The sequence below is a fragment of the Hippopotamus amphibius genome, chromosome 17 (assembly GCF_030028045.1).
Source record: "Hippopotamus amphibius kiboko isolate mHipAmp2 chromosome 17, mHipAmp2.hap2, whole genome shotgun sequence".
NCBI lineage: Eukaryota > Metazoa > Chordata > Mammalia > Artiodactyla > Hippopotamidae > Hippopotamus > Hippopotamus amphibius.
Genome location: NC_080202.1, coordinates 38635225 through 38651310, shown reverse-complemented (window position 1 = coordinate 38651310; position 16086 = coordinate 38635225). Strand labels below are relative to the sequence as shown.

The following is a 16086-nucleotide window of genomic DNA, read 5'->3' as shown; positions in this document are numbered from 1 at the left end:
CTTTCCCTCCGCCCTTCCAAAGCCTGCAAAGCCCTGGTAGACAAGAGGACACAGTGCCGCCTACAGCCAGTCCCTCCCACGAGGCGACTGAAGGTGACCACGCTGTGCCCACAGCAGCTTTTCTCTCACTCACCGAGGCTGGGCGTCCACGGAATGCATACTCATTCCCTAATTAATGGATCGTGGTCCAGGCCCAGGAAAACTCACAGAGAGGAGAAATGCATGTGATGCCTAGTGAACGAGTGGTCATTTTCTCTAGTTAGTGGTCACTTCTTGCTGCTACCAATGTGTTCTCTTCAGCCGCTCATCAGATGAGCCCTTATACTGCACAGTTATTCCAGGTCAGCGCCTGTCTGTCCTTTTAATAAAATGCATGGGCTTTGTGGCAGCTGCTTGCCACTGCGAGGTCATTCTGGTTCACTTAAGTGGGCAGCATTTAAGCAAGTGAACAGCTCTTAAAATCCAGCCCCCATACCTCCTGCTCCCGGCCCTCTCTGCTAGGGGTCCACGCACCCTCCAGCAGCTGCCACCACTCCCCATGCCTACCACCCTCCCCCTCTCCACTCTGCCTGGCCGGTTCATGTTCTGGCTGCTGTTGGGAGCATCGCTGGGATGTGCCTCTCCCGGGCCTCCACACACAGGGGCCCCTTGGCTTGGACTTCTCTCAGGAGAGCTGCCAGGCTGGCTTCCTCCCTTCTCTCAGTCTCCTCAGGGGCCTTCCCCAACCTCCCTGAATAAACACACCTCCTGCCCCCGTCATTCCACCTCCCTGTTCTGCTCCACTTCTCTCCCAGCCCTTCTCACCACTGGCAACCCTAGGTGGATCTATTTGTTGGCTGTCTCCTCCACTGGACTGCAGGCTCCGTGCAGGCAGAGCTTCTGTCTTTTCCTGTTCACGCTGCATCGCCAGCATCGGGACAGTGCTGGGCCCCTGGTAGACATTCAATAAATATTTGTTGAAAGGAAGACTGAGAGGGACTTCCCTGGTGGCGCAGTGGTTAAGAATCTGCCTACCAATGCAGGGGTCACGGGTTCGAGCCCCGGCATGTCGCGGAGCATCTAAGCCCATGCACCACAACTACGGAGCTCACGCGCCTAGAGCCTGTGCTCCATAGCAAGAGAGGCCACTGCAATGAGAAGCCCGTGCACCACAACAAAGAGTAGCCCCTGCTCGCCACAACTAGAGAAAGCCTGCATGTAGCAACAGAGACTAAACGCAGCCAATAAATAAATTAATTAATTGATTAAAAAAAGAAAGAATGAGCACCTGATGAGTATATTGAAGGGAATGATGGACCAGCATTGATAACAAGTCGCATTCCCTGGCTCCCCGTGTGGCCAGCACTGTCCTAAACCCTCTCACAGCTGGCCTGCCGCACAGACAGCATCCCGATCCCTCCTCTACAAATGAGGCACCAAGAGGTCGGGTCCCTCTCCAGGGAAGATTTAAGCCTAGATCAGCAGAGGTCAGCACACCCCCTGGAGTAGCTCACTTCCAAGAGGAGAGGGAGAGGAAAGGACTGGAATTCTGTATCCCTGGCCTGGTTTACTCTCAAAAACTCAGTCCCCAGACGTCCCTGGATGGAGCTGGAGAGGCCAAGAGCGGGCCTCTGACGGCAGTCCTGCCACCCAAACCGTCTTCAGGAGCAGGGAGTGCTAGCTGCTCAAACCAGGGCATCTTAAATCCCTTCCAGGAACTGTAGGCAACACAACTGTATTACAAACACTAAAGTTGCTGAGAGACTCGACCTTAATTGTTTCCAACACTGGAAGAAATGGTACTGAAGTGAAGTGATGGAGGCATTAGTGAATGCTACAGTGCCGATCTACAGCAGTATCAGTGGGTCAAATCCATATGTTGTACACCTTAAACTTACGCGACGTTATATGTCAAATATATCTCGATTTTAAAAAACCCTTTGCAACCCTGTAATTGTAGGCAACGGGCCAGCAGTACAACTTTCCAGACTAGGTGCCATTCCTTTGTACGTGCTTATGGCACTCTGTGATTTTCCTTTGTACACCTCATCACAGTGATAATGATGTAGTTATTTTTGTTTGATGATCTGTTTAGTGTCTGTCTTCCCATATAACTGTAAGGCCCAAGAAGGCAGGTACCAGGTCTTACTGCTGAATTGCCAGCACCAGCTCTGGGCCTGACTCCCTGGTGATGGAAGGAAGAAAGGGAGAGAGGGAGGGAGGAAGAAAGGAAGGAAGGGTGGGAGGGAAGGAGGGAGGGAGGAAGGGAGGGTAGAGAGGGCGAGCTGGAGGATCAAGGCTGGACTCAAGTGAGGGTGGCATTAAAAACTTCTAGGGTCCCTGCTGAACAGAGCCTCCAGAGTCCTGCAAGGACGCAGCATTCAGGAAAGGTACACCTTTCGGAGGCCTGGGGAGGGGCTGGTGCTGAGGGTCGCTGCCTTCTCTCTTGCAGCCTGCCTGCAGCATCGGAGCTGTGATGCCTGCGTGTCCTCAGACCTGACCTTCAACTGCAGCTGGTGCCATGTCCTCCAGAGGTTTGTACCAGGCTCACCCTCTGGTTCCCACAGGCAGACTGTGCAGCGGGGCAGATGGTGGCACGGCCCCCCTCCCTGCCTAGGGCCTCATTGCCAACATGAGGATATCTCTGGCCAGTGCTACTGTGTTGCTTAGGACAAGAATATCATGGAAGGGAGTGTTTCCCTGAGGCTTGTGACCGATCAAGGTGACCGTGTCACTCCGTGGTGACGCTAGACTTCTGGAAGACCATTCAGAGATTCCAGCTACTGCAGCTCCCTCCGCACACCTGGGAGGGTTGGTTCATCCTCAGGCAGGCCTTCTTAAAGAGTGGTCCACAGCTGCGAGCATCCCAGTATCAGCTAGGGCTTACACTAATCATGCAGATTCTCGGGGCCCACCCCCGGCCCCCTGATGCAGGGGGGAGAGAAGCCCAAGAGCCTACATTTTAACGTGGTGCCTCATCTGCAAACAAGCATGAGGTCCGCCAGCTCAGAGATGGGATGAGCCTAAGACCTGTTGCTCCATGACCCCACATCACCACCTAAAGCTTTTTCTCAGGCCGCAACAACAGGGTTTCCTGAAAACCAGGGGTGTGGATATTGCAGGCATCTGTGGGAAGCTGGGGCAAGTTACAAAGCTGTGTTTGCTTGGTTTTGGAAGCAGGGAAAATTCTGGATGAGATTCAAGTTCAGGGGTAAAGTTCTTACATCCGACTCATCTTCCACTCCTTGTTCTGAAATCATTTCCTCACAGATTAGACTCAGAATCTGAGCCCTGTTCTCCTGTCCAAGATAAATAAATGACAAGGGGAAAAAAAGAGAATTTCTTTGGGGACTAGGGATCCCATGAGAGTGGGAAAACCTGTGAACTCCAAGAGCCTTTAAGGCAATGTTGAAAAATTGCAAATTACAGGGGCTCTGAGTTCTATGCAGCTGTCCTGCCTCTGTCAGTGTTTCCTTTGCCCCTTTCCAATATCCTGGTGCAGAAATAGAAGCCATTGCCTTTATAGGCAGCGTGCCTAGCACATAAGACACCGCTCTGGACTGGGAGGAGAGAGGGACCCTCATCAGACCTCCCAGCTGTTCTTCCCACCAGCTGTGCTCTTATTCACTCTCTTGGGGCCTCAGTTTGTTTTCCCTGTAAAATGGGCTGGGGTTATGTGATTCAGGGAGATGTGGGTGAGGAACATCCCTGTTATTTTAACTCCTCAAATACCAAATAGTATTTTTGCAAAGCGTTCAGGTCCCTTCATATGAAAGGCACGCAGGGTGGACCCCGGGTTGGTTCTTCCTGGTGTGGGGCTTTGTGGTGTGGTCCTTCTTGTGCACTTTCAAGTTTGAGAGCCACTGTCTGAGTGTGAGGAGATAATCCAGATGACCTCAGATGAGCCCTGGAACGCCAGGGCAGCTGCCACTGCGTGACTCAGCAGTCAACAGCAGCTGAGCCATGAGAACTGCAAAATGGGTCAGATGAAAGCAAAACCCTGGCTCGATACACCCCCACTTAATGCATATGCCCAAACCCAGAAAACTGTGACAGTTTAATGAGGGTTGGTCAGGGGAGAGCAGGGCTTTGGGTGTAGACACTGCCTTTGCTGGGGTATGTCAGCTACGAGACATAGAAGCTCTATCAGGGATCCTGTCCCCGGATGCCCGCGGGCCTGGGCTCACCAGGCGCAGGCCCCTTCTTGATAGATCTCTGGAGCCTCAGCTTCACCTGAGAGCTGACTCTAGGTTCCTAAAAAGCCAGAGGTCAGGGCTGGCGCAGGGGGGCAGCCACCATGGTCTCTCCCACCAACAGCTGCTTGAAGCCACCACATGGGTTCTCGGCTTCCCCTCCACCTGCTCTGCTCTCTGCAGCCTCCCAGAGCTTCCCTTCCCTGCACTGGGGCTGAATCTGATTTAGATGATTTCACTTATCATGCAGGTACTTTTCTTTCATCCCACATTGCCCCACCATGGCCCACCCTGGAGTCTACGGGGGACCTTGACCCAAGATTTGACTCAGAAAATGAGGGGCATAACCCTTGCCTTATTACAGTGTCGTCGTGAGGGTCCCGTGGCATAGCGTAGGAGCAGCGTGTGACTGGGGCAGCCCCTGGCATTCAGGAGGCGCTCAGACAATGGCCCTTTCTCATGCCCTCTCCTTTGCACCTGGGTTGGTTGGCCCCAGGCTTGGAATGGGATGCTCTTAGACATTTATCGAAGGCTCAGTCCTTGAAAGAACCAGTTAGTTTAGCTTGAAAGAAACTTTAGTTCCTACTCCCAACAGTGCCCCTAATCTTCCATCCCTCGAAGTAGAGCACATGGAGGACCCGAGAGAGAGGGGGGTGTGGTGGCTCGTCTCAGCATCCCTGCTGCCGAAGGAGCAGCTCAGACGCATCTTTAGATGGAAAGACTGAAAGCTCCTGAAAGCCTCACCAGGTCTTGGACAGATGGGAGGGCAGTCGCTGGTGCAGAGTTAACCAGCCACGAATCCTTTCTCAGCACTGGAGGCTGGTGATATTATCTTCCTGTGTAGAGGTCCCTGCGCTTGCAAAGGGCCTGGTGGATTCTCCTGGAACCAGAGTGACGAGGGGAACTTTCAGCATGATGCCATGGAGAACATTCCCTGGTCATCCTCGCACCCCACCCCTTCCCTGGGGAAGCACTTGACGTCTTCCAGCCCAGCTGAGCTGCGCAACGTCCTCTCGGGGGACCCTTGTTAGCCAGTGTTTAATGCCTCCCAGTCTCTGGCAGGACCCTCACTTCTGCCCTTCAGCGGTCACACAGGGGGTATTGGCCAGACTGGCTGATGTCCACCCTCGGACCTGCCCCTCCTTGACAAGTTTAGGCTCCTCCACAAAAGAAGGGGGGGCTTGGTGAATGAGTAAGACTTTCCCCTGATGAGAACATGTGTGTGAACTCCCTGGATTCTCAGTAATTTCATGGCCGCCCGGAGTCAGGAGGGCCTTAAAGGTCATTAGAGGTCATACCCTCTGTCAGCTCCCTACACACACCACATCTGGGCAGATGTGGCCTTGGTCCTGGGGAGCTGGGTCAGGAGGAGGGTGGGGATGCCACAGATAGCTTCCCCTCCTTTGCGGGAAAGGAGCAGAGGGGGCGGGAGGGTCTGACTCTTGTTCCCATGGCCACCTGGTGCCGGGGCACCCACCCAGGGTCTTGGGGAGGTTTGCCGCCTCCTCGCTATCATCAGAGAGCTGTAACTGCACAGGGAGAGGCGAAGCGGGGGGCCTCGCTGTCAGTCCCATCACACCTCTGGCCTTTTGGTTTCCCCTGCAGATGCTCCAGTGGCTTTGACCGCTACCGCCAGGAGTGGCTGTCCTACGGCTGTGCCCAGGAGGTGAGAGGCTTAAGTGAGCCAGGTGTGGGGAAGCGCAACTAGCCCTGGTAGCTCCTCTCACGGCATCTTTGGCTCTTGGTGAAATTCTCCCCTCCGCCTGGGGCTTGTCTCCCTGTCTGCTCGGAGCCAATTAGACCCACATGGGAGGTTTTCGAGGGCTCGATGGGTCCCTGAGTCAGCACTTCTGGTGACTCGGCCTGGAGCGGCAGCTCTCCAGGAGCTCTTTTGGTCCTTACAGAGGGTACATTGGGTGTGGCCTTGGCCACAGAGGATCTTCCAGGAGGCTGTGCACCTGGTGATGTCCATGAAGCAGCTGTCCTGGCTCCAGCCCTCCGGCATTTGAGGAAGGCAGTGGTTCTGGGAGCGAGGAGGGTTGTTCCCGGCGCCTCCCATTTAGAATCCCATACAGGTTCCTTCTCACTGCTGGAATTTTCCAGGATGCTCAACACTTTGGGTGGGGAGCATCCAACTCTCACACCTTATACTGACACAGACCCATTCATCCATGCGTCCTTCCCCCTCCCTTCCGCCCTCCGTCCCTTCTTGCAGTGCAAGCACGTGGCACGCTGCCCAGCACTTCACCGCACACTGCCCTGCACTTGCTCTGACTTAGTCCTAACACAGCCCAGGAGCTGGGGGCCAGTGACCCCACTGATCACAGTGGGGAACGGAGGCTCAGAGAGCCTTAGTGATTTGGCCTGCAGCTCACAGCTGGTGAGATGGTGAAGGTGCCAGGCCCAGCATTTAAATGTGAACCCCCGGGACTAATACTATCCGCTCACCACCATCTGTTTTATCAGTAAGGCTGAGTGAGCTGTTTCTGGCCTTAAAAAAAAAACCCTTGTCCATCCTGCAGCCTACTTCTGATGTTGGCTGTTGGTGACTGTACAGATTCACTTTATTTATTTAAGATGGGCATCTCAGCTCCCTCCTTCAGAAAGGATTCGAAGCAGCTGACAGATAAATTGCCCTGTAAGATACAACGCTTTCAGGATAAAGTGGAAATCTTCAATGCATTCAGAGCCCAGCTTTGGTTAGATTACCATGCTTGGACCATGCACCGGAATCTTAAATCTTCTGGCCGCTGAGGGATGAAAGCGCCCCACCATGCTTCTGTGTGCAGCGTGGCCGCCAGCAAGGCCTCTGTCCAGGGCAACAGGGGGTCTCTCTTGCAGGCAGAGGGCAGGACGTGTGAGGACTTCCAGGAGGAGGACTCCTCCTCGTCCTCCCCCGACAGCTCCTTCAGCCCCTTTGATGGAGACCTCACCACCACCTCCCCTTCACTCTTCATCGACAGCCTCACCACGGAAGGTAAGGGAGGGGAGGGGCCGCCACCCTGGAGCATCACTGCCCCTGAGGGGATTACCGCACTTGCTGGTGAGAGGCAGAAGCCAGGTTTAGATCCAGTGGGCACCACGCCCACATCAGGGCTGTGGGACGGAATTCACTGTGTCGAGGGGAAAAATTACTGTCTTAGCACACTGCCGGGTATTTTACGTACTATCTCAGTTCATCTTAATAGTAATCCTCAGAGAACCTGTGAGATCTTAGCATCCCTGTAGCAGGATGAACTCAGTCCACACTCTCGGACGTCAGGGAAATCCTGCCTAATTTTTCTGACTTCCCTTCTGGCTCCCACCCCTTGCTGAGCTGGCATGGTAGGGAGTTCCACCCCTGCCATCCTAGGGCTTGGCTCCCCGCTCCTGTGACATCCAGTGGGCAGAGGGTGGGGTGGGGCAGCTCTGACCATCTTGGGTTGCTGCCGATCCATCTCTGCTTCTTCAGGCCTGGTTGTCCCCGGGGCCTTCTCTGCCATCCCCGTGTTACCAGTGGAACGGTGGTTCCTGGGTTCTTGTCCTCTCGAGGGAAAGAATTCGATCGAGAGACATAGAGCAGTTTTAAGCAGCAGGAGTTTTATTAAGCAAAGCAAAAGTACACTCTCAAGAAGGGAGGACAGTGGACTGTCTAGGAACTAGAAGCGGCCCCACAGTGAGGGCTGGGTATTTCAAAACGGTGGAAGGTTCCTCCCTGTGTCCTGCACCATTGGATCGACAAGCTGATTGACGGCTTTAGGTTATATAACTTTTCTCCCTGTGTGCAGGCACTTGCCCATAAGCACCCAAGTGGAAATGGAGGTGGGGGTGGGGAACCACAGTGCTAATTTGTAATAAATACCGCATAATGAACCCTGCATTAGTCTGAGCCACCTCTTAGGTCTGGGTGCACCTGCGCCAACTGGTACTGGTGGTTTGGAAAACCCCACTGGGTTTTTAATATCTTGCTTGGTCCTGATAAGGCTGGAAACTTAGCGGTCCTTAACCACAAAAAGGAAGGCTCTCTGGGCAGGTAATGGTCACCAGTGGCCAGGTGGGGAGGGGAAGATGACCCCATCCAGGGACCCGCTCATGTCTGAGTAGCTACTTAACACAGTCTTTAGTTCCAGGGTCGGTTTGTTCCCATTTCTTTGAGGCCAGTTCTCAGAATTGTGGCAGCTTATGTCATGGCTACTATCTGGTCATCATGTTGTTCATTTCTTCCACCTGGTGGGGGTTTCAGTGTCTATAAGACAGCTCACAGGATATGGCTCAAAATATTATCTGTAGCCCTTGAAGAGGAACTGAAGGTCTTTGACTATGCTTACTGGCCAAACTATTATTATTTAGTCTTGTTGGAGTATTTTCCCTTGTGTCCACATTTTCTCACATCTCTGATTAAACTTACTCGTTGGCTAAAGTTTTTCCACAGACAGAAGGTAGGCTGAGGACATGGGGGGCAAAGGACCATAGGGTTCTGCTCCATTTCACCCAGGCCTGGGGTCTTATTGAAGCTCCCAGGGGTCCAGCCATGCTGCGGCCGAAGCCCGTGCAGGCTCCTTGGATTCTTTGGCTGTTTCCGAGAAGAAATTCCTACCTAATCCTTTTTCAACACATGACATCTAGGTTTTAGCCCCTTGCCCTGAGTCTAAGACTGAAAGACTTGTGGGCTCTTACCGCCTCCCCTGAGCCAGATCACCTGTTTGAAAGGGGCAAATGGAAAGGAGGAAAGGAGAAAAAAGTTAATATTTTTAAACATTATTCATCCACAATCTCATTTTATAGACTAGGAAATGGGCTCAGAAGGGGCAAAGTAGGTTGCTCAGTGGTGGAATGTTTTTTCCGTGGTGCCCCCCTGCCTTTCTAAGTGCAGCCTAGAGAACTGCAGAACAGGAACCCATGGACCTGGCTGGAGAGAAGTGAACCGTTGATAGAAAGAGCAGACATTTACGGGGACTGACCATGTGCCAGGTGGGCTGCTGACCTTATGTACCCATTAATACTCACTCCTCCTAACAAGCCTGTACATTGATGCTGTTTGACCCCCATTTTACAGAGGAGACACTATGGCTCAGAGAGGTTGATGGCTTGCCCAAGGTCACACAGCCAGGAAGAGGTGGAGTCAGGTCTCATGGAGCTCCAAAAGCAGCAATCTTGCCCCTTGACCCCACTGCCTTTCTCAGTGCTGAAAAGAAAATAGAAGCATGTCTTCATGGATTCCATGGGTGGAAAAATAGGGAAGGGTGAGCAAGTGAGGCAGGTTCGGACAGCTCCCAGCACTCTGGGCCCTCCAGTGGAAGTTGCCCGGGACTAACAAGGAGCTGGTTAAGACGCACGTATGGAGAGCAGAGCCTCTGCTGTTGCTGTGGAGGATTCAATAAATTAAATGAAAAAGGAGCAGGAGGCGATCTTGCCCTCAGGGAGTTAATAATGGAGCCCAGGGGAGAACGTCCCAGTTAAAGGAAGCTCCACTTAAAAGGAATAACCCCTGGCCAGTCACCCCTGAGTTAACCCTATGTGCTCCCGAGGGCTCAGTCGGGGCCCAGAGGGCTGGGGGCCGCCCGCCGCCTCCCCTATGTCAGAACCCAGCCTTTCGCTCAGAGGTTTCTGTCTGGGTGAGCCGCCGCGCCTGAGGCCGGAAGGGGGGCTGTGGTGGGCGTGCAGAGCCCAGCACAGGGCATCCGGGGGCTGGATCCAAAGCCTGACTTGGATGTAGTCCCCATTCCTCCCGGGTTATGGCCCTCATGGGCCGTCCCTGCACAGAGGCAGCGTGTTCTGTTAGTTTGATCACGTGTGTGTCGTCTATCCGCCCAGGAATGTGTCATTTTTGTGTGTTGTGTGATAGCCTCCAACAGAAAAACATGTCCTTCCCGTCCTGGAGGGGGTGGTAAAGGTTGCCGAGTTACCTCCATAGGAAAAAAAATTGGGGAGGGGGGACGTCCCTGGCAGTCCAGGGGTTAGGACTCCATGCTTCCACTGCAGGGGGCACAGGTTCCATCCCTGGTTAGGAAATTAAGATCCTGCCAGCCACGTGGTGTGGCCAAAAAGAAAAGAAAAGAAAATTTGATAAAGACTTCCCTCCCATCCCAAACTCTCAAGGTGTTGGGAGGACAGGTTTGGGTCACCCCCTGCCTGTGTGATTATAGGTCACACAGGGAGACTTGCTGGAGGCACCGTTTATCTTGGGGTCCAGGAAGATGTTGTGAATGAAGGGGACACAGTGCTTCAGCCAGGGGGACCCACCTGGTCAGGGCAGAGTTGGAGAAAAAAGGAGTTAGTGGGAGCGGCTGAGGGAGGGTGCGTGGACCCCTTCTGTCACCAGCCAGCCAGAGGAATGGAGAGGGCCTGGGAGCAGGAGGTACGGGGGCTGGATTTTAAGAGCTGTTCACGTGCTTAAATGCTGCCCACTTAACTGAGCCAGAATGACCTCGCAGTGGCAAGCAGCTGCCACAAAGCCCATGCATTTTATTAAAAGGACAGACAGGCGCTGACCTGGAATAACTGTGCAGTAGAATGGCTCATCTGATGAGCGGCTGAAGAGAACACATTGGTAGCAGCAAGAAGTGACCACTAACTAGAGAAAATGACCACTCGTTCACTAGGCATCACACGCCTTTCTTCTCTCTGTGAGTTTTCCTGGGCCTGGACCACGATCCATTAATTAGGGAATGAGTCTGCTTTCCGTGGACGCCCAGCCTCGGTGAGTGGGAGAAAAGCTGCTGTGGGCACAGCATGGTCACCTTCAGTCGCCTTGTGGGAGGGACTGGCTGTAGGTCTTGTCTGCAAGGGTAGATGTGGACTGGGCTACAATGGATTTCCAATGGTGTAGATTCAAAACAAGTTGATTCCAATCAAGTTAATTTGTCCAATGATGTTTAGGGTTACTTTGGTCAGTTTAGAGAAAGCAATTCATCATTTCAACTTGCAGTCATGAAATAAACTCACTTGCAGTCACAAAATAAATCAGAGGCATATATAAATACATTGTGTATTGAAATTCCTGAAGAAAACGTATTTTTCTATTATATGCCTAAACTCTGTTTTATTTTACTTTGAATTATTGGCGGTGCTTTTTAAATTTAACTTTTTTATAATTATGTAACAGTTAAATGATAATTAACATGGTTCCAAAGTCAAATCTACAAAAGCAGCTGTATTCAAAGAAATTTAGTTTCTAATTTTCTCCCCTCCACCTTATTCCCTCTTTCCTCTATGGGGGAGCTTTTTTTTTTTTTTTTATTGGCTGTGTTGGGTCTTCATTGCTGCGTGCGAGCTTTTTTTAATGAGTGGGGGCTACTCTTTGTTGTGGTGCACGGGCTCCTCATTGCTGTGGCTTCTCTTGTTGTGGAGCACAGGCTCTAGGCATGCAGGCTTCAGTAGTTGCGGCACATGGGCTCAAAAGTTGTGGCTCATGGGCTCTAAAGCGCAGGCTCAATACTTGTGGCGCAAGGGCTTAGTTGCTCCGCAGCATGTGGGATTTTCCTGGAGCAGGGCTCGAACCCCTGTCCCCTGCATTGGCAGGCGGATTCTCAACCATTGTACCACCTAGAAAGCCCTATGGGGGACCATTTTTAAATTTTCTTATGGTTTACTCTTTCATTATCTAATGTGATTTTTTGATATTTGAAGATTTATTGGAAATGGACAGCAGAGCAGGATGCCACGTGCAGGCGCTGGGAGTGTGAATAGGCTGGGTATTGAGAGGCCCACAGCCTATGGAATCAATGGGACCCAAGATGCTGCAGAAACAGATACCAAATGCAGTGGGACACAGGGGAAGACACACCTAGCTGTCCTTTGGGAAGTGACAGGGCCGGGACCAGGACTAGGCTGAGGCAAGTGAGCCACTCAATGCAGGCATAAAATTTATTAAGAGGCACCAAAAAAAAAAAAAAAAAAGGAATAATTCAGAGAAATAATCTTTTCATGCAATACTTGTAAAAATCAAAATTAGTACCAAAAATTCCACAATAAACAAAATTTCAAAAAATTCTAAAAAGGATCAGAACCTGTGTCACTTGTGTCACCCTAGCCCCAGCCCCGTAGGGGGCATTTCAGCAGTGGGACTTTTGAAAGAGGAAGGGGAGGAAGGGCATCCTCTGCGGGAGGAACAGTATATGCAGCAGCTCACAGACCTGAGAGGGCTCCCAGGTCTGGAGAGCCTTGGGTAGCTTGTTTGGGCCACTGACATGCTGTTGAGTGGTGGCGAGTGACAGAAGGAAAGATTGGGACAAACTGAGAAGGACCTTGAACATCTGTGAACATAGGGGAGCCAGTGGAAGCCTTTAAAATGTGGAGGATGGTAGAGGTGCTGGAGAGGGAGGAGGAACGAAGTGCATGTTGCAGGCCCTACATTCTGGAAGGTTCCATTGGTTTAACGTTTGGTGCTTGAAGCAGTAATCTCCAGTCATCCAGAGCATTATCCTGACATGGAATTCTTGCTGTCCTTTCCCCATAGGAATCTGTGGGGAAGAACCACAGGAAGGGTTAACCATTGGACCTTATTTAGGAGGCTGCAGAATACACTCCTTGAGGTGTAGAGGGAGTGTGTTATACCCTGGGGAGTCTCCAAACAGATTCGATCTTGCGGCACACACACCCCTCCTCACGTCCTTCCTCAGCTTCCCACTGCCCCTTAGGAGACTGTGAAAATCCCTCAACTTGGCTTTCCAGGCAGCTATCCCCGTGCCCCCAGCCTCACTCTCAGCAGCCCCCACTCACATCCTCACCACCCTCCAGCTGCTCTGAACTGCTTTTTAAAAATGATTTTATTTATTTTGCTGTGTTGGGTCTTCATTGCTGCGCAGTCTTTTCTCTAGCTGCAGAGAGTGGGGGCTATTCTGTGTTGTGGTGCACAGGCTTCTCATGGCAGTGGCTTCTCTTATTGCAGAGCATGGGCTCTAGGCGTGAGGGCTTCAGTAGTTGCTGTGCGTGGGCTCAGTAGTTGTGGCGCACGGGCTTAGGGGATCTTCCCGGACCAGGGATCGAACCCGTGTCCCCTGCATTGGCAGGGGAATTCTTAACCACTGTGCCACCAGGGAAGTCCCTGAACTGCTTCTCATTTCTCTACTGGCCACTCCTGCTGACTCTGGGCCTTTGCCCCTGCTCTCCCCTCTGTCTGGGACCCTTTTTCCTCTGCCTCATATCTCATCCCTCCTTCCTGACTCCCTTCCTCTGGTTGAGGCCCCTAGTCAGAACTTCACTGTGCTGAATTTTCATTGTCCCTCTGTCCCTCCCTGCACCTGTGAACTCCCTGAGGGCAGAGATCACATCTACACCCAGCACCTACTCCCAATGCTCAACTCCTAGTAAACACTCAATAAATATTTGTTGAATGAATGAACACTAGGAAAAGTTGGCTTCTCTGTGGCCTTTTACCTTTACAGTGCTGTGTGACTTTGAGCAAGTCACCTCCCCTCTCTGTTCTTCAGTTTCCTTGCCTTCAAAATGAAGGGTTGGACTGAACCTCCCTAAAGTCTCATCCAGACCTAAAGTGACAGAGGCCATCATGATTCCACTAATCTTGTGCCTTCTCTCCTTTCCCTTTGAAGATGACACCAAGCTGAATCCCTATGCAGGAGAAGACGGTGAGTACAGAACTACCTGCCCCTCTTCATCAGACCACTGCCCCTTGGACCCACCCTGCAAGAGGGTTCATCGGTCACCTGGCCTCTTTGCTTTCACTCCAAGTAGGGGAGGGGGAAACACGGCAGCCTGAGCTTCCCAGACCTCCTGCTTGGGTGGGAGGGCAGGGGGCTTCTGGGCACAGATCCCCTAGACTGAAGGGACAAATCTACACCTAGACATTTCTCATCTCAGCCAGGAACCTCCTGTAGTTCTTCTCCCGGCGTCTGTGTTCTTGAGTATCCACTGCCCTGATGTGAGTGAGAGGAGGAGGTGAGGGCTGAGCTAGGGCAGGCGTGGCCTTGGTTTCCGTCCCCAGGGGCCTCTCAGACAATGAGGGGTGGAGAACGGCCTCTCTCACTCATGTTGCATTTGATTCCCAACCTGTGTTGGCAGAGAGTAGACAAAAGTTGTCCACCACAATTTTTACAGGGCGCCAGAAGGTGGGGTCCCCTGCCCCCAGGACTGCCTGGGGGGGATGATCTCCTCTCTGGTGACTGAGGAATGACCCCAGCTCCCCTACCCTTTGCCCAGAGCCAGCTTAAGCCCTTGCTGCAACTACCACAAAGGGGAGATGGAAGAGCCTTCCAGCTCCAGGGGCTGGGAGACTGTTATCTGGCCTCCAGCAGGAGAGCAGGGGCAGTTTGATGGGGTCTCCCACTGGAGACGGAGCCATTGCTGCCCTGGGGGCAGTGGGTGTGAGTGTGCATGTGTGTCTGTTGGGCTGGGGGGACGTAGGGGGCGCTGGGGCACGTTCCCCTTACTCCGCACCATGTGCTCATCAGCCCAAGCTCTGCCGCTCAGATCAGCAGGGTCACTGAAGGCTGCGGGCTGATGGCCAGCTCAGGAGAGGCCAGCTTGGGGCGTGTCTTCGCAACTCCTCCAGCTCTTGGCAGACAGAGGCACGAACCACGCACAGGAGTGCCTCGGGGTAGTTTCTCCCCTAGGTTTTTTTCCTGCTTGCAGTGGAAAGGGGGTGCGGAACACAATGATTCTGGCTGCACGCAACATCTTATTAAAAACCTCCACCCCCTGTTGACTCCCATTCCACCCACCAGCGATGTAAAAAGGCTTCAACATTTCTGTTGCTTACACGCTCATCTGTCTTCTCTATGTCATTATCTCCACATCCGTTTGCGGCAGGCAGAAGAAGCAAAAAGCCACCCCAGGTGATATCGGGGAACTAGGTTTCTTGGTGGCTGGCACTGACTGTGTCCTTGGACAAATCACCTCTCTGTATTTCCATTCCTTCAGCCAGACGAGAAAGGGGTTGGACTGAATGAGCCTCCAGCTTGATAGTCTATGGAAAATACCCAGTCTTCTCCTGGGGTGTATTTCAAATGCTTGGGATGTTCTCAAAGAGTGTCTGCTGGTTTATTAGCCCTCAGAGGATCTAGTTCATTTCTTTTATTGAGTTCCTCTGATGGGTCTGCCATTTTTCCTAAGAGTTGAAAACACAGAGCTGAATAAGACCCCGTCCTTGCCCTCCAGGAGGTCACAATCTGGTAGGGGACAGTGACAGGTGAAAATGTGGTCACTTTCCTATCATAATAGCTGACACTTATTAAAGTTGCCCAGATACCAGCCACGGTCCTCGGCGATTGACATGAATGACCTCATTCTCACCCTCATAATAACCCTATTAGGTAGTTCATTATTATGCTTGTTCTACAGAAATGATAACTGAGACACAGAGAAGTTAAACACTTTGCCCAAGGTCACACAGCGGGTGAGCAGCAGAGCCTAGATCTGAACCCAGGCAGCCAGACTCCAGATCCCAGCTCTTAACCATCACACGCCCTTTGTGAATTCCTTAAAAGGACGTACATGGGATGGGTATTGGCGAGAATGTTTATGACCCTTAGTAGACATCTGGGCAACTTTTAAGTGATTTTGGAAAACCACCTGAACCGTGCTAAGAACAAAGTTAATGTCATATTCATAATGGTTCCACCGGCTCCACCTTTTCATGTATTTGATAAGTAGACCTGAAGCTCCTGTCGGCTTTCATCTCTGGGACTTTGTCAGAACCCAGGGCTCCGTGGACCCACACTTTGCTCCCCTGACCTGATGGTCTCTCCGCAGGCCTTCAGAACAACCTGTCCCCCAAGACAAAGGGCCCCCCCGTGCACCTGGGCACCATCGTGGGCATCGTGCTGGCCGTCCTCCTCGTGGCGGCCATCATCCTGGCTGGGATCTACATCAAAGGCCACCCCACCTCCAACGCTGCACTCTTCTTCATCGAGGTCAGTGCAGGACCGGGCCGCCTCTCTGGCATCTGCATCAGCATCCGTGTTCCCCCAGCCTTAGG

General features: G+C 52.3%; 1 protein-coding gene across 2 annotated transcripts in view; it reads left to right on the top strand.

Annotated features, from left to right (window-relative positions):
• The window catches only part of PLXDC1 (plexin domain containing 1), a 63416-nt gene that overhangs the window by 44688 nt on the left and 2642 nt on the right, over nt 1–16086 (top strand). For both annotated transcript variants that reach the window (XM_057715625.1, XM_057715624.1), the window contains exons 9-13: nt 2432–2513; nt 5778–5838; nt 7014–7149; nt 13703–13738; nt 15861–16021. In XM_057715625.1, the coding sequence (XP_057571608.1) occupies nt 2432–2513; nt 5778–5838; nt 7014–7149; nt 13703–13738; nt 15861–16021 (476 nt within the window). The remainder of the gene's footprint in view (nt 1–2431; nt 2514–5777; nt 5839–7013; nt 7150–13702; nt 13739–15860; nt 16022–16086) is intronic.